The sequence below is a fragment of the Taudactylus pleione genome, unplaced genomic scaffold (genome assembly GCF_031769625.1).
Source record: "Taudactylus pleione unplaced genomic scaffold, aTauple2 ptg000114l, whole genome shotgun sequence".
Taxonomy (NCBI): domain Eukaryota; kingdom Metazoa; phylum Chordata; class Amphibia; order Anura; family Myobatrachidae; genus Taudactylus; species Taudactylus pleione.
This window is the reverse complement of record NW_028284516.1, coordinates 6572187-6597809: the sequence shown is the minus strand read 5'-3', so window position 1 is coordinate 6597809 and position 25623 is coordinate 6572187. Positions and strand designations below refer to the sequence as shown.

General features: G+C 44.2%; 2 protein-coding genes across 2 annotated transcripts in view; one reads left to right on the top strand and one right to left on the bottom strand.

The window, feature by feature from the left end:
- Positions 1–5342, top strand: part of LOC148524929 (Y+L amino acid transporter 2-like) — a 71119-nt gene extending 65777 nt beyond the window's left edge. The window contains exon 10 of the mRNA XM_088471393.1: positions 5269–5342. Coding sequence (XP_088327519.1) covers positions 5269–5342 — 74 coding nt within the window. The remainder of the gene's footprint in view (positions 1–5268) is intronic.
- Positions 5343–12977: 7635 nt separating this feature from the next.
- Positions 12978–25623, bottom strand: part of LOC148524928 (cytochrome P450 2D20-like) — a 68858-nt gene continuing 56212 nt past the window's right edge. Inside the window, exons 6-9 of the mRNA XM_088471520.1 lie at positions 23221–23362; positions 21844–22031; positions 15190–15331; positions 12978–13772 (exon numbers count right to left, since the gene is read on the bottom strand). Coding sequence (XP_088327646.1) covers positions 13594–13772; positions 15190–15331; positions 21844–22031; positions 23221–23362 — 651 coding nt within the window. The 3' untranslated portion in view covers positions 12978–13593. The remainder of the gene's footprint in view (positions 13773–15189; positions 15332–21843; positions 22032–23220; positions 23363–25623) is intronic.

The following is a 25623-nucleotide window of genomic DNA, read 5'->3' as shown; positions in this document are numbered from 1 at the left end:
GGTTTCTGGTGTCGGCATTCAGATAAACCAGTTTTCCAATCATTTGGACTATAAAGTAAACATACTGTATATTTAACAGTACATCCAGTATAGAGATGTAGTACTGTGCAATAGGGACAATCAAACATTTTTAAAATTTATTTTCAATTAAATGTATTTACCTACTCTCTCTGGATTTCTGGGAGACTTCTGGATTTGACTAGACAGCCTCCCCAAATCCAGCCAACGTCTCCAGTGAAGTGGGCCGAGTGGTGCCTTTATGATGTGATTTGCTATGAATCTCGCCATCCTGAGCCGCACCCCCAGTGGCATAATGCCACATGTCACAGCACTACGATGCAGTGGGTGGGGCGGTGATGAGTTGGTTCAATGAGCCATGTCCATCATACATCCCACCTGGACATACCCCTCCCCGAGGGCACCATGACAAAATATGTAAATATGCTGCGAAAATACCTAAAATTTCAGCAACATTGTACACCTATATGTTGTTTACAGACTGCATTGCACAGACCATCCATTGCATGATCCACATTTTTGTTTCTTCTACAATATTATAACTATAACCAGGGGCACCGAGAGAGGGGGAGGGTACTAATTACCCAGGCACGGGCTTGTTTTTAGGGGAGCAGCAGCAGTCTCCTCTCCTCTGCTTGTGGGGGGTGGGGGGGACCAATTGCACTGATCACACCCCTCCCCTGGATTTGTGCCGGGCTGATGGGGTTCACAGCGCCCCCCTCCCCAGCACGCAATGCCACAAAATATTTTTCTAAAGGGACGTGGCCACACCACCTGCGATTAGGTAACGCCGCCGATAGTAATGGGGCCCGGGACGACTCTCTAGGGCCCTAACTATAACTCCTGCTCCACTGCAGTTGGATGAGATGCATGTAGCAGCTTCAAAAGGTTTAAACTTTAAACCTACAAATTTAACTTAATGTCTCCCTCTCCCATATATATGTTGTTCAATAAACAAGAACTGACTGCTAAGGCTTGTGCTACAGTTTCCAGACTCAGGACCAGTTCAGTAAGAAGGAAGCAGGCCATGTTCTGGAGGCACTTATAGTATGGGCAGGTCTCAGCAAAACTGACCAAAATCTAAATGCCGACTATAAAAGTTAGAAGTATAATACACTAAGGGCCTGATTCAGCTGATCGCAGATTCCCGATTATTGGGAATCTGCACGTGCGCAGAACCCATTCTATGAGTGTGCAGAATTGGTCCTGCGTAATCGCACGCAGCCCCTCTGGTGCCTCTGCCTGGTTGACAGGCAGAGGCATTTAAGGGGCGGTGAGGGGGAGGGGTCAGCTGCCATTCCCTGAAACGTGGGCATTTCCGCTCCATTTCCCGGACGTGGCAAGCCCAGGGACGCAGTGTCCTGGGCTTGCAAGCCGACCAGCCTGAGTAAGCTGAGGCTTACTCAGCTGGCTGGCGGGCCAGCGTTGTACACCATCGTGACCATCGACCACCGATGGTCACGATGGTGATCCCAGCCTGCGACCTACGTCGCAGTTCTGGGAACGCAAATGCAGCAAGGGGTGTCATACACCTTCTGCTGCATTTGCATAATAGCAATGACGTAATTCAAAAGCTGCCTGCGCCCTAAGAACTATAAACCCTCATTTACCCATTTATTACAGAATAAAGGTGACATATACTGTTCAGTCCCTGTAGCATCCAGAATTTTTGCAAAATAAATAAATGCTGCTACTGCTACTCCTTTCGCCCCATTGTGAAAAGAACAATATTATTTATAAATAATTATTACTATTACTTTTGCAGTCAAAATTCCGGGGGTGCGGAGGTCCCGAGAGTGCGGAGGATAGTCCTAGGCTCTCAATGGGATGGGTACGGGATGCTGGCGCTCGGGATCCCAGTGATCAGAACCTAACCCTCCCTCCCCGCACCCTAACCTCCCCCATAATGCCTAAACCTAACCCTCCCTCCCCGCACCCTAACCTCCCCCATAATGCCTAAACCTAACCCTCCCTCCCCGCACCCTAACCTCCCCCTAGTGCCTAAACCTAACCCTCCCTCCCCGTACCCTAATCTCCCCCATAGTGCCTAAACCTAACCCACCCTCCCCTTCCCCTAACCTCCCCCCTAATGCTTAAACCTAACTCTCCCTCCCCGCAACCTAACCCCTTCCCCTAACCCCAGTACTTACTTTCAAGATCCCGGCGGTCAGGATTTTGGCACCGGTATTCTGATAAGTGTCGGGATTCCGGCATCGGCATTCTGAACGTCGGAATCCCAGTGGTAGGGATTATGACAGCATCCCCTCTCAGTCCAGGGTTGTTTGGCTTTAGGTTGGGGGGGGTGAGGCATTTTGGAGGGTCCTCACTTTTCTAATGATTCCATCCCTGGGTGACCAGTATGGTGCTGGTTGCTGCTATGCAGGGGGAATCCAAGCTGTATATCTCCCTACTATAGTGTCACTAGCCCTGGCTGGTCCAGCTTAGTGCTGGTTATTGAAGAATAGGGAGGATACCATGCCATTTGTCCCCTTTATTTTTCAATACCAGCCTACGCTCAGACTTCCATGGATGATTACCATTTTGGGGGAACCCCATGACATTTTTTATTTATTTTCACTCAGCTAACAGAGCTAAGCCTGCACAGATCATACTAATTGATATGTGCAATGCATGTCTTGCCTGCCAGAGGCAGGTCTCTTATTTGGGCGGATTTGCTGTTGGCTTTGTGACGGGGAATCTGTATGATATACCGGCGTATGGGATGCCAGTGGTCTGAAGACCAACAGCGGCATCCCGATGGTGAAGAACCCAACAGGGGCCGATAAGTATATAGGAAAGAATCCTGGACTGCACACCCTGAATATTGTATAGGAAAGAATCCTGTACTGCACACCCTGAATATAAGGGGCCGATAAGTAACCTAACCCTCCCCTGGTAGTGCCTAACCCTAACTCCTCTCGGTGGTGCCTAACCCTAAACTCCCCCCGGTGGTGCCTAAACCAAACCCCCCCTTCCTGCATCCTAAACCTAACCCTCCCTGGGCAGTGCCTAATCCTAACCTCCCCCCAGTGGTGCCTAACCTTAACCCCCCTCCCCGCAGCCCAACCCTAAGCCTCCCCGGTCAGTGCCTAACCCTAACTTACCCAGGCAGGTCCCTAAATCTAACCCCCCCCCCCATCCCCGGCCTAACCATAAGCCTAACCCACATACTTATACATGCCGGTGGTCGGGAAGTGTCGGCATCGGTATCTTGATCCCTTCTGATTCCGGCGTCGGAATCCTGACGTCCGGCATCACGTCCGCCGGCATCTTGACTGGATCCCATGCGATGGGTTTTAAAGTCAATGCAAATTAAATCCAGGGATTCTATACTTCAACTGAAAAGAATTGATGGCGAGCCGATGTTCTATTATTGCATTTTAAAGTCTGTATTTTCGGTGGGTTCCCATCAAATTTGCCTTAAGTAAATCAGCGGATTGCAAACCCGACATGCAGAATAAAAACAAACCAACACTTAATAAATATACCTAAAGGCGCATATCCACTATACGATATTCTCAATGAGCGATATTGTCTAGTGTTTGCCCTACCCTGTCATTAACGACATTGAGCAGCCACACTGAACGATAACGTTAACGATATCATTCAGTGACGTCACTCTCCCTCATCCCCGAAATTGCAGAACCTGATGATATCGTCAGGTTGCCCTGCAAGTACGGGCGATGAAAGATGTCGTCAACGACCAGCGGGAGCGCGCATCGATGGTTGTTGACGGCATACACACTGAACGATATTGTGGACGATGAACGATAAAGATATAATTATTGATCAATTTATCGTCTAGTGGATACGCGCCTTAAGACTGGTGTGAAATGCAAGTGTAACACCAGCTTAAGAGGCTTACTGCAATTCTGTAACAACATTTAATACTGTACACAGGGCCTGATTCAGAGCCGGACGCTCTGACAGAGCGCCCGCTCTGAATCAGGGCGTGTTTTTTTTTTTTTGCGAGGCGGCCTAGTGGACGCTCGCATAGCTGTGGGTTACCACCCACAGCTTATGCGAGCGTCCATGATGATGGTCGCGATGGTCAAGACCATCGCAACCATCGGGCTTGCAACGAGACCCTTGCGGTAGGGTCTCGTCTGCAGCAAGCCATGGAGTGATTTTGGCTCTATCAGAGCCAAAATCACTCCCACTGACATCACTAGTGATGTCAGTGTGGCCGGCCCCAGACGGTAGGCGTTCCCATGGGAACGCCTCCGTCTGGGCAGCCACGCCCGCGGCACGCCCACCAAAGGGGGCGTGCTGTCAATCACCATCGACAGCACGCCCCCTTTGGTGCGAGACCCATAATGACGGCTACCCCGTCGTTATTCGGGTCTCGCGCATGCTCAGGACGGAGGCGCCTCCGTCGTGCGCATGCGCATTTGGGAAACATCGACCCGCTTGTGAGCGCTCAGCGCTCGCGAGCGGGTCTGAATGAGACCCACAGTACACACTAATAAAGCAAGACTTACTTGCAAGCCTACTATCTGTAGGAAAATAGGAGTTTGATACATGAGGTTAAGCTCCATACATTGCATATTGTTCCAGCTTGTTGGGCTGTATTATCCAGTCACACAGTAATATTGGTGTGAGAGCCTGAGGGTTATTTGAGTAGAGAAGGAAAATAAATGTAAGTTTCAATGAACTGGGTAGAGAGGCAGTAATCGTTTAGAATATCGTATGATGGTGATTCAGGAATTTTATAACCTTGGTGAGTTTTCTATGCTGCTACATTTAACAAAAAAAAAATAATCTAACCCTCAATCTATCTGATTCTGTGGATCTGTCATCTAATGGGGCCTATCCACTAGGCGACCTGAAAGACTGAATGTCTAGCGTTCAGACCTTCAGGTCGCCGAGGTGTGGTGGCATTCACTGAACGTCATTTGGTGAAGGAGCACAACCTCCTATCTCTAAACATGCCGAACCTGACGAGCGTCGTCAGGTTGACGGGCATGTTCAGTAGATAGTCGGGGATGGCAAGGAACCAGCGTGCACGCACATCGCTGGTCCATTACACGACTTTGTGAACTATGCGACCAAAACTTCCTGGTTTTGGACGGATTGTTCACAAAGTCGGGTAATGGATAGGCCCCTTCACATTACTGACTGAAAACAAAATTCTGCACCATTATTTCTTATGTATATTTTCCTAAGTTTTATACACGGTATTATTCTTGTTTATACTGAGCTCTTAGTCCTGTCAGTATACTGTAGTGACGTTTTTAATTATTTTTCCAGCATGGATAACAAAATATGTACAGATCCTGTGTAACTGCTGCTTGACAGACCTGGATGAAGAGAAGAAAATATAAGGTCCAAGTGATGTCTATATATATATATATATATATATATATATATATATATATAATTATATATATAAATATAAATATATATATATATATATATATATAAAACTTCTTGTAAATATTATATGTATAAACAATGGATTTTGATATTATTGATTATAATAGGCAAATTCTAATGTGTATTATAAAGAATGGTACACCCCTTACTGTAAATTATTAAGGATGTTGGAAGTCACCTCGCTCCTCTGTGACTTCACGGAACTCTGGTAAATTCTAATATCCAACAATCCCATGTATTACTGACTTGTATTTATATTAGCTTTTGGATTGTACTATTATTATTGTATGATACTCGTTTTGTAATTTCTGTATTCCCTGAAATCTGCAATAATCCCATTTTGCTGTGTTTTATTCTTATTATTGTATCCACTTATTACATCTGGGGAGATGTACTAAGCCTTGGAGATAAAGTGAAGAGAGATAATGTACCAACCAATCAGGAGCTGATTGGTTGGTACTTCATCACTCTCCAAGGTTTAGTACATGTCCTGTGCCATTGTCATTGAAATCCATTATGAAACTAGATTGTTTTCCTAACAGAGAATGAGCATAATGAGCCTATTAATGTGTGGGAATCCAGAGCCTTAGGGGTATATTTACTAAAGTGCAGATTTTTAGAAGTGGAGATGTTGCCCATAGCAACCAGTCAGATTTTACTTAACATTTAACTAGCACTTTCTAGAAGATAATAGCTAGACTCTGATTGGTTGCATTCCACTTTACCAGTCTCATTAAGTTTTGTATTAGTAATTTGAAGGGTATTAGCATACAAACATCTCTAAGGGGTATATTTACTAAAGTGCGGGTTTGTGGAAGTGGAGGTGTTGCCCACAGCAACCAATCAGATTCTAGCTATCATCTTCTATAAGGTGCTACATAAATAAGTAGAATCTGATTAGTTGCTTTGGGCAACACCTCCACTTCCACAAACACGCACTATAGTAAATATACCCCTAAGTATCTGCAGAGCATTGCCCTTAGTTAAAATTAACCTAAAAACACCCATTCTCTCCAGCGATAGGGCTAATATCTGCTTAATAAAAATAAATACTTATGTGACTGTAAGTGAGACCAAAGGAAGTTACACTGAGAGAGAGAAAGTATCCGCTGCCTCCTCCCACTGTCACTCACTCTGCTGCTCTCTGTGCTCCTGCACTCACTGGGGGCCTGATTCTGAGTTGCACACAGAAGCGCACGCAGCAGCATCTATTGGTGGTCACTCGTCTGCGACTTTATGCAAATGCTGGTACAAACTACTTCCCTTATCTACATCCATCTGGCTGAACGTGCCATGACTGAGACGCCCACTTTCAGCGTTTGTAGACGCAGTAATACGGATCGGTGCGTCCATCTACCTAGTGATATTCGGGAAGATGGCACATGTGCACAAGAGAGCCAGAGTCTTTGCTTTCATTGTGCAGCGCCATTTTCCCGAAGCTGTCATTGGGAAGATGGTGCCACGGAGGAAGAGGGACTTGCCTGTTCGGTGCAGAGTGTGCAGTGCGGGGCCCTTGTCACCTTGCAGTGCTGAGAACATGTCACCTTTAGAAAGCAGGAGTAGGGGCCTAATTTACCTTGGTCGCAGTGTGGTCCCAAAAATTATAATTCCTTAATGCAGCGATAAGTAATAATTTTTGGGGATATTTATCAATTTATTCATGCTGGGACAACTTACTGGAGCATGCTTGCCTACCCTCCCGAAAAATCGGGTGCCTGCTATCGGCCCCCCGGAAAGGTAGGCAAGCTTCACGGCGGCAGCCACCCTCCGACACAACCGTCACTAGCTACTGCCTACTGATCTTCCTCACCTATGTTTCTTCTATTTCTTGAAATATATTGATAGCACCATGTGCAGGTTTCAAAATGTTGCTTATGATGTACCCTTAATATACAATGTGATTAAAGATGTATGTAAACTTGCATGTGTCACGGTCAGGATACCACAGACATGTGACTTAGCTGTGGCATCTTGACATGGCTCTGTAAACACGAACATGGTTCCCCATAGTTGGGCTTTCCTATACTGTAGATGGGGTATCACACCATCAGTTTGAACATTGTCTGAGTTTCTAGCACCTCAATGTTGTCCATGCAGATTTTGCTAACATACCACTGTTATTTCATTAGTAATCCCTATCAGAGGAAAATCCAAGCTATTTAATTTTCTCGCTTCAATATAATATAATGCATAGTTACCAACATTATAGTTTAAATTCGGAAAGACAGTTGGTTAACTCAAGGGAGAAATGTCAGTGTGTGGGGGTGTGGGTGGGGGGCTGTACCGTTATCTAGGCTAAATGTCAAACACTGGAATAAAACTCTCTGGGATCACAGCTGAGAACAATTTACGCAATGCATCCAGTTACACAATGGGCCTGATTCTGAGTTGGATCCTGCCATATCCGTGTCTGCGTCTTGCCAGTCGACACAACTGTGAGTTTATGTGAAGCCACTACAAAGCCCTACACTGGTGATATCCGTGTCTGAATGTGCAAGGACTGGGACACCCACTTTCAGCTTCTGTATACACTGTAATACCGCCTGGTGGCTCTTTAGAAGCAACATTGGATGCACCATGGAAACTTGGACCAGCCCTATGTCAGGTGCAGATATTCTGTCTGTGTATGGCCTCCTATGTGAGTAATGAAGTGTTGGTGTACGCGACCACTTCAGTGATACGGCTGCGACAGTCCCATAACACGGCCATAAGATGCGTTGGAGAGGGGAGAGCTACCATGCTGTCTCCTACCAGGTAATGACGCACTGCCGGGGTGATGTCACCGTGCATTAATGAGCATATGCAAATTCCCTTTGCGTCACTGTATTAAGAGTATCACAGTGCTGTACGGACATACAGCACATAGCTCCAATCTGAGAACTGCCTACGGCTATTACATTAATCCTATCTTTACCGCTGTTACTAATACACCATCCTACTGGTCAAGGACGTCTATGTGGACTAACATCCATTTCACATACCACTGACACCTACAGAAATCACTTTGGTTCTACCAATAAGACAGACTGTCTCCCAGTCGCCACCCAGGAACCCCGAATACATTTCCAATGTACTTCTCCTTGTGTGCATCTGGAATCGCAACTGCGACTCTTTACGAACACAATCGAGGCGCATGCAATACTTAGATGCATGGGTAGTAAACAAAAATTGCACAACTACATCCGAATTGGTATACAGACTTTAGATAGAAAGTAAAAAGGTCGACAGTACCTAGATAGACACCAGGGGGTATATTTACTAAAGTGAGAGTTTTTAGAAGTGGAGATGTTTCCCATAGCAACCAATCAGATTCTAGTTATTATCTTCTAGAAGGTGCTAGTTAAATGTTAAGTAGAATCTGATTGGTTGCTATGGGCAACATTTCCACTTCTAAAAACTCTCACTTTAGTAAATATACCCCAAGATGTTAGACAGTCAATAGGTTGACAGGGACAAAAGGTTGATACAGAAAAGATCGACATGGAAGAAGGTAGATAGATACAAATGGTTGACATGGTCAAAAGTACGACATTAAAATGGTCAACGCAAATATGGTCGACACACTTTTTTTTTTTTAAGGTTAGGCACTTAGCCCAACGATTAGTGTTAGGCACCAGGAGGGAGGGTTAGGCACTTACTGGAGGGTTAGGCACTAAAAGGCACAGTTAGCGTCAGGCACCTACCCAGACGGATAGGGTTAGGCACCAGGAGGGAGGGTTAGGTACCAAAGGGAGAGTTAGGGTGATGATTAGGGTTAGAAAAGAAAAAAAAAAAATGCTGATCATTTGTGTGTCGAACATTCTGACCATGTCGACCTTTTCTGTGTCAACCTTTTGTCCCTGTCAACCTACTGACCATCTAACATCTGTTGTTTTGACACTGTCAACTGTTTTACTGTCTATCTTTTATACCATAACCCTGGTGCCAATGCGTGTTTCTAATGTTCTTGTCTTCCTAAGAACAATTAGGGCACAAATACATCCTCTAAATGAGACCCTTTGCACTTTATTTTATGGCTTTCAAATTCTTCATATTTAGTTATCAGTAAGGCCACAACTAAACACAATAATATTTATTCATTATCAGGGACAGAAGCAGTTTACAGATTTGGACAAGATACTGTGGGCCGTATTCAATTAGGTGCAAAAAGCCGTTTTTGGCGATAAAGTATCGTGAGTGACGTCATTTCGCCATGCGAAAAGTTTCCTCCATATTCAATTCTGGAGACTTTTCGCCAGTGCAGAAACTCAATGCAATGGAAACTGCGAAAAAGTTTTGCCTATGAATAGGTGTCGAAAAAAAGTGCAGAATTGGGGTTTTGGGGTGCAAACCTCGGAAAAAATCCCTGCACCCTTGGGACAGTCTCCCAAAGGTTAAGAAATTATGAAAAATACTTTAGATTACTCCAAAAAAGTACTTTCATTTTGGGGGTGAAAAAGTCCAAAGTTGGGGGACAAATTTAAAAACTAGCGAAATAGACTCGAGAGGGGTCCCCAAGTATGCCCCAGGTGTTTTTAAGTTTGCAGGTGGTTGCGACAGGTGGATTTTTTAATGTTTTTTAAAACTTCAGTTTAGCAACTTTAAAATATGCTAGCACCCATTTTCATGTACCCCAAATTTGCTGGGACTACTTTTTTCTGCAAAAAAACCCTGCAAAATGCTATTCTTCACCACTTCTGCAAAGATCATTTAAGTACCCCAAATACCTTCAGTAGACCTATTTGGGGGTGTCTATAGTGATCCCCAATGTCGGTGCATACTTTTGGGGGATGTCAGGCTGATTTCCTCAAATCTGACAGCACTTTTCGCCTGTTTGCGTTTCACCGGGTCCCGTTTTCACCGATTTCTAATTGAATACGGGGACAAGCGCGATACTTTTTTGCATGGAAAACCAGTGATGTCAGCGAAAAGTACGGCATGCGAAAAGTACGGGACTTTTCGCACCTGTTTGAAAATGCCCCTGTATGTCTAAGTGAACACAACAAGTTTTGCCAAATGACAGTAAAGTTATTTGTAGTTACAGTACCAAAAAATGAAAAGAAAAGAAAAACCCATATGTGAAATTAAAATCATCACGGTCGTCATCATCATCAATACAAACGATATAGGGAAGTATGGCAGTAGTATCTATAAATAGGTAAGAATGTCTAAACGAAGAACTAATGACTATGGCCATATCCACTTAGCCGTGGGGTACACCGCAGCTAATCATCGCGCAGGTCGGGATTCAATTAGAGGGGATTCCACGCTTGGGTGTCCCCGCTGTCGGACTTTACCTCGTACCTCATGTAGGTGTGAGGTAAAATCTGCGTGAAGCACCCCTTATTCGGCCTCGCGCGAGAGGGTATAACACACTGTTTCCGCAGTTCTCGTGGAATCAGTGTGTTCTCACGCGGAAGTCCTGTTTTAATGACACGGGGGAAAAAGCTATTTAGTTGAATAGCTAATCCCCGTGTCGCGGGACTTTTGCCCAAAAATTAGCCGCTGGTGAAACCCTGCGGCTAATTGGATATGCCCCTATGATAGGCAATACGTGGCATGGAACTACTTTCTGCGTAAATATAAAATTACAAATATGTAGTAAAGTAGTAAGTTCATTTTTTAAAAAACACATAAGGTTCTCTAAAAATAAAAAAACAGGATAATTTGCTTTTAGGATTCCATGCACACTATTTAATGTGCTTCCACTAGGCACATATACATACTGTACATACACTGTTACACCCGCTGTGCTTCTGATGTAAGTACTAATTAATTTGATTTTGTTGCTAAAAGAGGCTAAATGAGGTTGGCTGCAGTGTACTATAATGGGATTACTGATAGGAAGTGTCTGAAGCTCCTGATACTCAAGTATGATTTTGGTTGTTGAGAGGGGAGACATAGACAGAGAATCCAATCCTAATGCTGAGTATGTGAGATTGGGAGGACTGCCTGTGCTAATTTGTCCTGTGTGTGACTAGCATAAGCATGGGCATCCGCTCGACCAGACACTGGTGACTTAACTCGTCAGTGTTCTGAGTGCGGCTGAGGACAGAGGAGCATATTTATGCAGCCCTTTCAGAGGATTTCCAACATTACATTTTTAGAGATATGCTGCAGTCCTATTTTCAGGCAGACATCAATCCCCACAGAAGACTAAAGATTAGTGTATGACTCTCGATACCTAAAGCTTTTGATGGTGCCAGCCATTGCGGCCTACAGGATACAATCAGGGACTGGACTTTGTGGATCCCATAGGAACATTTTGAAGGGGCCACTACCCTAATGCTTCCAGAAAGAAACCTCTATCTGCAGCAGTGGTTCATTGTATGTCCCATAGTAGTGCCCTAGTTCATTTTATAAACCATACTAGTGCCCTAATTAATGTTATGACCCATAGTAGTGCCATAGATCATTTTATGCCCCATAGTAGTGCCCTAGTTCATTTTATGAACCATAGCAGTGCCCTAGTTAATTTTATTACCCATAAAAGTGCCGTAGATCATTTTGTGCCTCATAGGAGTGCCCTAGTTCATAATATGCCACATTGTAGTACTTCCAATACACATAATGCCACATAGTGCCCCTAATTCACATTATGCCATACAGTGTCCCCAGTACACAATATGCCACATTGATGTGCCCCATTGTAGTGATCCCAGTTCATATTATGCCACATTGTAGTGTCCCCAGTTCATATTATACCACATTGTAGTGTCCCCAGTTCATATTATGCCACATTGTAGTGTCCCCAGTTCATATTATGCCACATTGTAGCAGTCTCAGTTAATTGTCTGCCACATTACAGAGCCCCCTCTTCATATTATGCCACACTAGGTACTTCCAGTTCTTATTTCGTTCCACATTACGGTGCCCTCTATTTCATATTATGCCACATTACAGTGCCCCAGTTCATATTATGCCATACTAAAGTGCCTCCAGTTCATATTGTGCCACATTACAGTGCCCTCCAAATTATACCACGTTCCAGTGCCCAGTATAGGTTATGCCACATTACAGTACCCCCTTCCCATTTTACCATCCACTAGACACAGCACTGAAAATGGAATGTAACCCCATTCAGGTCAGGAAGTGATCAGAATAGCTGCTGCTTAGCAGGCAATTCCGGGAACTGGGTAGACAATTATATACCGTATATACTCGAGTATAAGTCGACCCGAATATAAGCCGAGGTACCTACTTTTACCACAAAAAACTGGGAAAACTTATTGACTCGAGTATAAGCCTAGGGTGGGAAATGCAGCAGCTGGTAGTGCCCCCAGTAGTAATTCCCCCTGGTCGTGCCCCTAGTAGTAATCCCCCCTGGTAGTGCCCCCAGTGGTAATCCCCCCTTTCAGTGCCCCCAGTAGTAATCCCCCCTGGTAGTGCCCCCAGTGGTAATCCCCCCTTTTAGTGCCCCCAGTAGTAATCCCCCCCTGGTAGTGCCCCCAGTGGTAATCCCCCCTTTTACTGCCCCCAGTAGTAATCCCCCCTTTTAGTGCCCCCTGTAGTAATCCCCCCCTGGTAGTGCCCCCTGTAGTAATCGCCCCCTGGTAGTGCCCCCTGTAGTAATCGCCCCCTGGTAGTGCCCCCAGTAGTCCTCCCCCCAGTAGAGAGTGATGTAATAAGAATAAAAAAAAAATCAGTTACCTGAAACCCCCGCTCCTGGTCCCGCCGCTAACAGCTCCTCCGGCCGCTTTGAATGGGAGAGACGTCATTACTCATGACTTCTCTCCCATTACCCACTGCGGGAGCTGGAAGATGGCTCCCACAGTGGGAGCAGCAGCAGTCGCTGAGAGTCTGACAGACTCTCAGCGGCTGCTGATTACAACAAACACACAACTGCCGGCTCCGGCGGCTGTGTGTTTGTGCTGTGTAGCGCCGACCGAACTCCGTCCGGTCAGCGCTACACACTTCACTCGAGTATAAGCCGAGGGGGTACTTTTTCAGCACAAAAAATGTGCTGAAAAACTCGGCTTATACTCGAGTATATACGGTAACCTGCGAATAAGAATGTATTATAATTTAGCTAACAGTTGTGGTTATTTCTTGATTATAAAGTACTAAACGTAAATAGAAAAATTTGTCTATTATAAATGTATATAAAATGTATGCAAAAAGTCAGAATGCTTGACATTCATTCTGAATATTTGGCGAGTATGACGACTTGAATGCTTATAATAGCTACATATATATAGGTAAAAATTCTTCTGCTTAATGTTAGCGAACTTGAGCACAGACTTGGAAAGGGCGAGGGCTGAAGTTGAATGTAAACAAGGGATCATCCCGGGGACGTGGCTGATCATCTGGTATGTGGAATTCAAAACGTTGCAGCAGGGATGTAAAGAAGATGAACAGATCCATTCTTGCCAGCTGCTCTCCTACACATATACGGCGACCTACAGCAGAAAAAGAGAGAGGAATAAGACAGTGAAAAACGTAACTCAAGCCGAACGTCCACTATTCTGACGGTCATAAGTGTTCACAGTCATTCAAAGCATCAAGAGGCATATGTACTAAACAGTGGCTCAGTTAATTACTGTACATGTGCACTAACTGGAAGATCCTTTGAACTTATTTCAGTACTTTACACAGACCTTACAGACTAATGAGGGGGAGGTTTATCAAGCCTTATAAAGAGGACAAGTGGAGGTGGTATCCATAGCAGCCAATCAGCGCATAGCTATCATTATTCTACTGCATTCTATAAAATGGTAGGTAGAATCTGATTGGCTTCTATGACAAACACCTCCACTTGTCCTCTTTAGTAGATTTGATAAATCTCCCCATAAAAGCAATATTGATGTAATAGCAAACCCATGATAATCATGGCTGCAAAAAATGAAGAGAGAGGTAAAATAGAAAGTACCAGCCAATCAGCTCTTAACAGTCATTTTTCAAATTCAGGGCCTCATTTATCCACGATGATTGGTTGGAGCCCAATTTAAGATTAGTAACAAGTGAATACAAGAATATCACTCATTGATAAATGAGGCCCATAGACTCTAACGGGTTGGCTGTTATCCCGACTGTCGGGATGCCGCTAGTCAGAATACCAACAGCGGCATCCCGACAGCCAGAATGCCGACACCCATAGGACTTAATGGTGAGTATTTTTCTAACCCCTACCCTAACCCTAACCCCCCCTTCCTGGTGCCTAACTCTCCCCCCCTAGTGCCTAAACCTAACCAGCCCTTGGCCGCACCCTAAACCTAACACCCCCTCCCTGGTACCTAAACCTAACCTCCCCCTCTACTGCCTAAACCTAACCCCCCCACCCCGTACCCTAATCCTAACCCTCCCTCCCGGGTGCCTAACCCTAACTCTCCCCCTAATGCCTAACCCTATCCCCACTAGCTAACGCTACCCTCACCGTGCACCCCGATACTTACCTTCAGGATGCCAACGGTCGGGATACTGATGCCGGGATCCCGACCTGTCGGAATTTCGGCGCCGGTGTTAAAACCGTCGGCATCCTGCACGCCGGGATGCCGACTATATCCCGACTCTAACATGACAGTTAAAGGCTGATTGGTTGTTGCTTTATCTCTCTCCACTTTATCTCTCTCCAATGTTTGATACATCTCCCCCCATAAAAAGGCTGGAAGAAAATCACAGTTACCCTGGCTTTAGTGTTTTATTCCTCATTCTATAATTCAGGGAAGGTATCCTATGTACTAATATATTTAAATAAAGTTTTTTTTTCTCCTACAACTATATGGTTATATGAAAATATTATTGTCACCATTACGGGCATATTGGCATTCTGCTTGAAAATCTGTTCAGAATCTGGTAATCCGTCTGGATGGTTCCTACCTGCAGAAAATGGAATGAATGCTTCTTTCTTCACAAACTTCCCCTCTGCATCCAAGAAATGTTCGGGGTAGAACTGATGCGGCTTCTTCCAAATGGTCTCATCTTTTAAAACTGAAGTCAAGTTGGGTATGATTGTAGTGCCCTTAATTAGCACAGAAATAAAATACATAATTATGTTTTATTGGTTGTATATCTTTATACTTTTATACAACATGTATGTTCCAGTAAATAATGGGTGCATTCATTGTTCCCTCTATATAATGGAGGTGTAGAATTCAGCAGAACTCCTTTCAATAGTTTATTTTTCAGGGTTGGGTTCTGATTAGAGCAATGGCTTCACTCTCAGATACAGCTGCTTGTGTGCTTTGCTATGTTTAGTCTGTACTGTCAGGGACTCTGACTTCTGTATGAAAGAGAACGCCTGCATACACAATACATAAAGCAGATTACAGAATATAAATGAATACACATAGTTACCCACTCTCCTGGAAGTTGCAGGAGACACCCAAATTTGCGTAAGAGTAGGTGGTCCTCCAGCATTCTGCCCATTTCCTAACAAAATGGGCACTTTGACGAGGATTAAGTCTCAAATCGCGGGTAAACAGGCAGGGGGTGAGGGCAACATTACATGTTATTATGCAAAACACTTCATATTGGTCACGCCCATCGCGATCGACCCACGAATCGCGATATTCCCCGTGAGGGGGTGGAGCCTAAAGACACATAGTGCCGGGCATCGTCCTTCACCCTAAAGTCAGTGGCATCTCTACTCTGGGCTTCTCCCAGAGGAGAGAGCTGAAAACAATGTATGTATGTGAATAAAGCAATGTCTGCAGGTTCCACATACACTGTGTATGCTGCATCACATCTGTGGGGAGCAGTCTGAGATGCAATGCATCATGGGAGACAGAGGAGGAAGCATCCTAGCCATATGGATTAAGGTAAGAAAAAGTATACATAAATCCATCAGATTCTTTTCTTTTCTATCTAAATATGGTCTGAAGGAAATCACTGATTTCTCTGGACGGTTCAGTACAGTTAAATATAGAGATAACTTAAATAACACATTATCCAGCTAATATGCTGGATAAATGGAATTATGAGGATTAATAAAAAGACCGCTTAGGTGAATATTTACTAAAGGTCGATTTGGTTTTTGGGTCAATTTTGTAAAAGGCAAAACTGACACAAAATCAACTAAAGAACCGACTTTCGACTACAATAGACCACTGACTCAAACATTGATACTTCTAAATAGACGACTATGCAAAGCGCCTATTTACTAACAGTTGTTTCGAAAGTCCACTCAAGGCCAGTTTTTAGAGAAGCATGCACAGATCGTAGTGGCAATGCATCTGCCTGAGGCAGGCCAGTTTGTGAGAAGCATGCACAGATCGTAGTGACAATGCATCTGCCTGAGGCAGGCCAGTTTGTGAGAAGCATGCACAGATCGTAGTGGCAATGCATCTGCCTGAGGCAGGCCAGTTTGTGAGAAGCATGCACAGATCGTAGTGGCAATGCATCTGCCTGAGGCAGGCCAGTATGTGAGAAGCATGCACAGATCGTAGTAACAATGCATCTGCCTGAGGCAGGCCAGTTTGTGAGAAGCATGCACAGATCATAGTGACAATGCATCTGCCTGAGGCAGGCCAGTTTGTGAGAAGCATGCGCAGATCATAGTAACAATGCATCTGCCTGAGGAAGGCCAGTTGTGAGAAGCATGCGCAGATCATAGTAACAATGCATCTGCCTGAGGCAGGCCAGTTTGTGAGAAGCATGCACAGATCATAGTAACAATGCATCTGCCTGAGGCAGGCCAGTTTGTGAGAAGCATGCACAGATCATAGTAACAATGCATCTGCCTGAGGCAGGCCAGTTTGTGAGAAGCAAGCACAGATCATAGTAACAATGCATCTGCCTGAGGCAGGCCAGTATGTGAGAAGCATGCACAGATCTTAGTAACAATGCATCTGCCTGAGGCAGGCCAGTTTGTGAGAAGCATGCACAGATCGTAGTGGCAATGCATCTGCCTGAGGCAGGCCAGTTTCTGAGAAGCATGCACAGATCGTAGTGGCAATGCATCTGCCTGAGGCAGGCCAGTTTGTGAGAAGCATGCACAGATCGTAGTGACAATGCATCTGCCTGAGGAAGGCCAGTTTGTGAGAAGCATGCACAGATCGTAGTGACAATGCATCTGCCTGAGGCAGGCCAGTTTGTGAGAAGCAAGCACAGATCATAGTAACAATGCATCTGCCTGAGGCAGGCCAGTATGTGAGAAGCATGCACAGATCATAGTAACAATGCATCTGCCTGAGGCAGGCCAGTATGTGAGAAGCATGCACAGATCGTAGTAACAATGCATCTGCCTGAGGCAGGCCAGTTTGTGAGAAGCATGCACAGATCGTAGTGACAATGCATCTGCCTGAGGAAGGCCAGTTTGTGAGAAGCATGCACAGATCATAGTGACAATGCATCTGCCTGAGGCAGGCCAGTTTGTGAGAAGCAAGCACAGATCGTAGTAACAATGCATCTGCCTGAGGCAGGCCAGTATGTGAGAAGCATGCACAGATCGTAGTAACAATGCATCTGCCTGAGGCAGGCCAGTGTGTGAGAAGCATGCACAGATCGTAGTAACAATGCATCTGCCTGAGGCAGGCCAGTGTGTGAGAAGCATGCACAGATCGTAGTAACAATGCATCTGCCTGAGGCAGGCCAGTGTGTGAGAAGCAAGCACAGATCATAGTAACAATGCATCTGCCTGAGGCAGGCCAGTATGTGAGAAGCATGCACAGATCGTAGTGACAATGCATCTGCCTGAGGCAGGCCAATTTGTGAGAAGCATGCACAGATCATAGTAACAATGCATCTGCCTGAGGCAGGCCAGTATGTGAGAAGCATGCACAGATCATAGTAACAATGCATCTGCCTGAGGCAGGCCAGTTTGTGAGAAGCATGCACAGATCGTAGTGACAATGCATCTGCCTGAGGCAGGCCAGCATGTGAGAAGCAAGCACAGATCATACTAACAATGCATCTGCCTGAGGCAGGCCAGTATGTGAGAAGCATGCACAGATCGTAGTAACAATGCATCTGCCTGAGGAAGGCCAGTTTGTGAGAAGCATGCACAGATCGTAGTGGCAAAACATCTGCCTGAGGCAGGCCAGTTTGGGGAAGCATGTTTAGATCATAGTGATCATAGCGATCTGCGCATGCTTCTCCCAAACTCGCCTGCCTCAGGCAGGTGCATTGTATAGCTGCATTTAAAGTCCGTTTTGAAGTCGATTTTCAGTTGATTTTCATAACGATTGTTAGTAGATAGATGCTTCTTAGAGCTTAAAATAGGCTAAAAAATGAAAGAAAAACAAAACGGTGTGGGGTTTTCCCCCTTCCCCTAAACCCATAACCAGTCCTGGACCTTTTAGTCTGGTCTGGTCATGGAAAATCAAGGGGAAAAATGGAGTGGTGTTCGCCCTATTTTTCAGTTACCATCATCAGGCTGAACTAGCCAGGGTGGTAATACCACAGCAGTAAGACACACAGAGTGGGATGTGTTCTGTGCTCAGCACCTTTGAGAAACAGACATGCCCGGCTGCGCTCTGCATCTATAGAAGGGGAGCGGTGTGGGTAATGCTGCTTCATGTAAATCCAACTGTATTACTCGTGTAATGGTTTATCAATGACACACAACTTATTAGCCCTGTTCAATGACACAGAAAAACAAGCATCTTTGTTTACATTCCTTTCCTTTCCTGTTTTCCCAACTAGATTTACTGGGCGTCATTTCAAGAATTTACTACTCTTGCAGTAAAATGCTATTTTTAATGCTCATATTTGCCTTACAATGTGACTCATCCCCCAGGCTTGCTGAGAGCCTTCATTTACTTAGAGCAATTAGGTTTATAATTCAGACATAAAGGACCTGATTCTGAGCCTTACGCAAAGTACACACAAGCGCTGATGGCCGCAGCAGTCACATTGTTACCTTATGGTAATGTGACTATCTGCACAGCTTCATGCCGCAGCCATCATTAGTGTGAACACTTACACTGAAACTATGCTGGTCACGCCTCAAAATAGTACAGAACTCTGGCGACAGGTCCACGACACTGCCATGACACCACCATGTAACTGATGTCTTGCATGCATTCGCACGTTAGGCAACCAGTTCACACCCAGAAACGCCTATTTCACAGGCAGAGAGAAGCAGCCATGCATGTAGCTTCCGTCAAGGTGGGTATGCAAGGTGCAGTGCATGCACAGTTTGCTAAAAAATCTCTAGTGTCCGATTTTGGATTGAATGCAAATTGGAATCAGGGCCAAAGACATCATCAATTGAACTGCAATTGTTAAGTAAGACAATTGGCAAGCTATTCATTGCAATTACATTCTCCTATTTAACCAGCATCTGAATCATTGTATAAGAGCTGTGAGATATGAATTTGCTATTTTAAATAGAGAAGCAGGAAAACAAGGGAGAGGCAGGGAAACAATGGAGAGGCAGGAAAACAATGGAGAGGCAAGAAAACAATGAGAGGTAGGAAAACAATGGAGAGGCAGGGAAACAATGGAGAGGCAGGAAAACAATGAAAGGAAGTAAAACAATGGAGAGGCAGGGAAACAATGGAGAGGCAGGAAAACAATGAAAGGAAGTAAAACAATGGAGAGGCAGGAAAACAATGGGGATGCAGCAAAACAATGCAAAGGCAGGAAAACAATGGAGAGGCAAGAAAACAATGAGAGGTAGGAAAACAATGGAGGGGCAGGGAAACAATGGAGAGGCAGGAAAACAATGAAAGGAAGTAAAACAATGGAGAGGCAGGAAAACAATGGGGATGCAGCAAAACAATGCAAAGGCAGGAAAACAATGGAGAGTTAGGTAAACAATGAGAGGCAGGAAAACAATGGAGAGGCAGGAAAACAATGGAGAAGCAGGAAAACAATGAGAGGCAGAAAAGGAAAACAATGAGATGCAGGAAAACAATGGAGAGGCAGGAAAACAATGAGATGCAGGAAAACAATGGAGAGGCAGGAAAACAATGAGATGCAGGAAGACAATGGAGAGGAAGGAAAACAATGGAGTGGTAGTAAAACAATGGAGAGTTAGGTTAACAATGAGAGGCAGGAAAACAATGAGAGGCAGGAAAACAATGGAGAGTTAGGTAAACAATGAGAGGCAGGAAAACAATGGAGAGGCAGGAAAACAATGAGAGGAAGAAAAGGAAAACAATGAGATGCAGGAAAACAATGAGATGCAGGAAGACAATGGAGAGGAAGGTAAACAATAGAGAGGCAGGAAAACAATGAGAGGGAGGAAAACAATGAGAGGCAGAAAAGGAAAACAATGAGATGCAGGAAAACATTGGAGAGGCAGGAAAACAATGGAGAAGCAGGAAAACAATGAGATGCAGGACAAAATGAAATGCAGGAAAACAATGGAGAAGCAGGAAAACAATGAGAAGCAGGAAAACAATGAGAGGCAGGAAAACAATGAAATGAAGGAAAACAATGGAGAAGAAGGAAAACAATGGAGAAGAAGGAAAACAATGGAGAGGCAGGAAAACAATGAGCGGCAGGAAAACAATGAGAGGCAGTAAAACAATGGAGAGGCAGGAAAACACTGTTTGGCTCATTACAAAATGTGCAGTAGAAAAGGTAAAATTGGATAGTAGGATTTAGATTCAGGATTCCTATGTTGTTCTTTAATGCTCATTGCATAATTTGACAGAACGTCTCTAGTATAAACTTTACATCACTGGAATGCTCTTAATGCACCCCCGTAATCACAATTGGAGCAACTAAACACAAATGCAGGAAACAATCAGCCATGGTGAACCTCTAAGAACCTTCTAAGCTCAAAGAAAGACCAGTCTGTGTACTGTCCTGCTAGAGACACTTCCGGATGTTAAATACCACATCACCCCTAGTGTTAGTGCACCTCCTCACATACTAAGCTATGTTATGGCATATTAATGCAGCTATTGAAAATTGATATATAAATAAGCCAACAGAATAAATAAAATAATATTTTAATAACAACTAAACCACAAATAAAAATGTATATCAGGGGTAGGCAAGTTGTGGCAGTCCAGCTGCTGTGGAACTAGACATCTCAGCCTGCCGTGCCACAGTTTTAGCATGTCCTAACAGTAAAACTGTGGCAGGGCATGCTGGGATGTGTAGTTCCACTCGTTGCCTGCCCCTGCTGCTTATTCTTATTATCACCCACACATGCAGCTCTAACTAGTAAAGTATACATATTTGGCATCCCTATAATCGTTACATGTTGCTGAATAAGACTCGCCGTATACTTTGTCAGTTAAATTAATCGTTTAAAACATGGCAAGTAAATAATTATTGCAGAGTACTTATTTCTCATTTTCCCCTGTTATTCCTAACATAATACCTGTAAAAGAAAATAATTATATATATTTCCCTATGTGACTTGGGAAAAAAAATCAGTATAAAATGTATCTAAATGGAAAAAGTGATGAACGTGATGCAATATTCAATAGTGAAAAACTTTTTGGCTTCCTGAATTTTTTGTGTTACTTTTTTGTTTTTTGGAAACTAACACTATAATATGTTAAAAATAATAAGAGCTACATAATGTCACAGGTGTTCGTCCCACCTCTATTCTGGGCGCGTGCAAAGTACCTTGGGGATATCAAAGCCTTGGATGTTGGTGTCTCTGGAAGTCATATGAAGCAGAGCAATAGGCAAGATATTTCCGTAACGTTGCACCTCATGGATAACCGCATTGGTAAATGGCATGTTGGAACCATCTTCTGTTGTGGGCAACTTATCTCTGCCGATCACCAGGTCTATTTCTTCATGAACTTTCTCTGTATAACAATATAGTGTATTAAACGTCCCTGTCTAGGAAAGATCAATGTTGTAGCCTCACAGCTGCTGAAATTCCTAAACATTGTTCCGCCTTTAGGGAACCTCAGTAGCATACAGCATCACTCCATAGTACCTCCTGCTGACACCGGCCCACATCAGGGCTGTCAGACTTGTTTTGATGGAATCACTCCACCAATCATGAGCCTGCCCTTAATGTCCAAAGCCTGGTATTGGTTGTGGATTAACAGATAGACAGTAAAATGGTCGACAGGGTCTAGATAGACACCAGATGTTAGACAGTCAATAGGTCAACTTGGACAAAAGCTCAACTGGGACAAAATGTCGACACACTAAAGGTCGACATATAAGAAGGTTGACAGGTACAAATGGTCGCCAGTGCCAAAAGGCCGACGCAAAAATGGTCAATACGTGATTTTTTTTATTTTTAGCCCTAATCCTCACTCTAACCCTAACCCTCCCTCCTGGTGCCTAACCCTAACCGTAAGGGTAGGTGCCTGACTCTAATCGTCCCTTCTAGTACCTAACCCTAATTGTCGAGGTACGTGCCTAACCCTAACCCTCCCTCCTGGTGCCTAACCCTAACCATCGGGGTAAGTTTCTAACCCTAACCGTCGGGGTAAGTGCCTAACCCTAAACCTAACCCTAAAAAACAAACAAAATCAGGCATCGACCATTTTTGTGTCACCATTTTCGAGTCTACCTTTTGATCCTGTCAACCAGTTGTACCTGTCGATCTTTAGTATGTCAACCTACTGTTCCTGTCAACCTATTGACTGTCTAACATCTGGTGTCTATCTAGACATTGTTGACCTTTTTACTGTCTATCTATAGTCCGGAAACCCCTGGTATTCAGGTTCAGAAATAGGAAGATGTGAGAGTACAGGAGATTGGTGGAGCGACTTCCATATATAAGTGAGTGGGAGGTACAGTGCCGCAGCCCATATGCGAATGAGGGGAGGGTGCTAGACACCCCCAGATATATGTCTTACACTAAAATATTTAAATACTTTTTTGAAAATATGTTTAAGACTACAATTATTGACTTATGTAATTTAAAAAAAAATAATTGTCAGTCAAGTGGATAAAAAAAATAAAGTGTGTCCCCCATCCAGACAGACATGTGGCAGTGCAGCTATAACTAGTGCAGAATCCCTGAGAGATACTTGCCCTGGATGTGAGGGTGGAGTAGCATCATTAGCAGGGACCAGCGTAACGTGTTGGAAGTTGTATCTGTACCAGCTACAAAGAGATCGGCCATTACAATGAGAAGCGTCTTCTCACTGAAACTGCTGCTGGGATTATCTTTACTCTGAGACATAGACAAGAAAAGACAGAAATGACACTTAATTATATATTTATTAAAAGTTTCTTATATAATGTAGCATATTCTGTTGCGCTTTACAATTGGGAACAACATTAATAGAACAAACTAAGCAGAAACAGACAGACAAGATCGCTAGCTTACAGTCTATAGGGAACTAGGCATTGATGATACACAAAGATGTTGCATATTGGCTCCGCCAGATTGCAGAGGTTCTTAGTGAGATGTATGATCCGGTCACACAGGAAAGTTGGCCTAGGGTTAGGAGGATGTGAAAGTGAAGAAAGAGAAAATACAGTATGTGAGCTTATGTGTGGACGGTAAGAAGGGATGTAACTTACTCAGAACTATGTGATATACTTATATTAGTGGTTCCCAAACTGGGTGTCGTGGCACCCTAGGGTGCCTCAGGGCCAGGGGCATATCTATAATGGGTGCAGGGTGTGCGGTGCACGGCCCTGGGTCCAGGGGGGCATGCACCGCACACCCTGCGCCCATATTATCTATAACTTACCTCTCCGAGGTCCCGCGTCAGGGTTCCCAGCGCTGCTCAGATGCCGGGAAATGGCTGCCACGGCCATTTTTCCGGCATTTTGTGCATGCGCTGTGAGGATATCGCCGGAGATCTGTGCATGCGCAGTAGACTCTGGGCACACTCTAGTGCCCAGAGTCTATCAATTCTGCGGTGGCTGGTCAGCTGCTTCAGTCGGCTACCGGCCGCCGAGGTGAGAGGTGGGGGCCCATGATGGAGGATGCCCATGGACCCCTCCTCTCCAAAGACCCCCCCATGCACAGGGCACTTGCAGAGGTGCCACAGGTTGGTGGTCCAGGACCAGATCAAATAATTTATGGTCAATGTGATAGGAAAAAGCAGTGCTGGTGGCTGACAATCATAAAATATGTGGACAAACAAAAGCACAACCCTGTCCACCAGCACGTAACTGCCCCTAAGGATGACAGGTCAGCATAATTTACTTCATTTAATAGTTTGTGCTGAACTTCTCAATAAAAAACATTTGGTCCAGGGGTGCCGTGAAAAAAATGCTGAAACTCTAGAACACCGTGGTTCAAAAAAGTTTGGGAACCACTGACATATAATATATTTATACCATAATGTACTACCCACCCTTAAAACTTTCCTAGAGCAAACACAAATGCCCAGTAATTTCTAATATCTATATTTTTTTATATGTATGTATATATATATATATATATATATATATAATATATATAGCACCATAAGATATGAAGTTTACTAAATTTACAAAGTATAGCACAAAGAACAATGCACAATGCCTCCGATAGATAAAAGAAAGTGGTGCTTACCTTATATTTAGGAAGAAAGCAAACAAAATCAGTATGACATAATTTAGTGTAGGATTTAATGCAAAGTATAGGACGATATGTACCTAGCAATGGTCAAGGCATTAGAGCATTTATCTGATTGTCACACAGCAAATGGTGCTTGAGCAGGGTCATGCAGGTGTGAAAGGAGGGTGATAGCTGGAGATATGACGATTGGGAGTTCCAGTGATAATGAGCTACATAAGAAAATGGTTCTGAGCGACGAGAAGTAGGCCAGCCACAGCACTGGGAGTGAGCAGCTGATTAAAAGTTTCAAATAGACCACCTCCTGAGCTGTGACTTTGGCAGAAATATACATAGATCAGCGTGATTTGTGTATTTCTGCATGTAAAGGGTTAATATATTTTTTTTTAAATTACATAGGGTCCCCCACCCAAAAAAAACGCATAACCAGCCCCTTCTAAAAATACGGGGAAAAAATGAGTAAGGTTCCCCCTGCTGACCAGTCCTGGTTTTCAAAATAGGGGGAAAAAATTGTGTAGGGGTCGCCCTATTTTTAAAACCAGCACTGACTCAAATCCGGAGAGGTGGGTGCAGGGGTAATAGTGGTATCAAAAAATAGAAACTATTGTTTTTACCGTAGAACTACAGTTTCCAGCGTGCCTGCCCTTTGGCACTTGTGGAACTACAAGTGCCAGCAGGAGGCCGACACCCGTACCTCTGCTGTAAAAAAATAGTTAAAAAAACAACAATACACACCGTAGTAAGTACAAGCTTATTACATACGCCTACCACACTCACATATACTTACCTGCTTCCAGATGTGCTGTCCCCAGGGTTTCTTTACATCTCTTCCTGGGGTTCAAAATCTGAGATTTTCTTCAAACCTTTATGCAGGTTGTTTCCAGGGAAGGTTTACACCGTCATGGAAATTACATTATTAA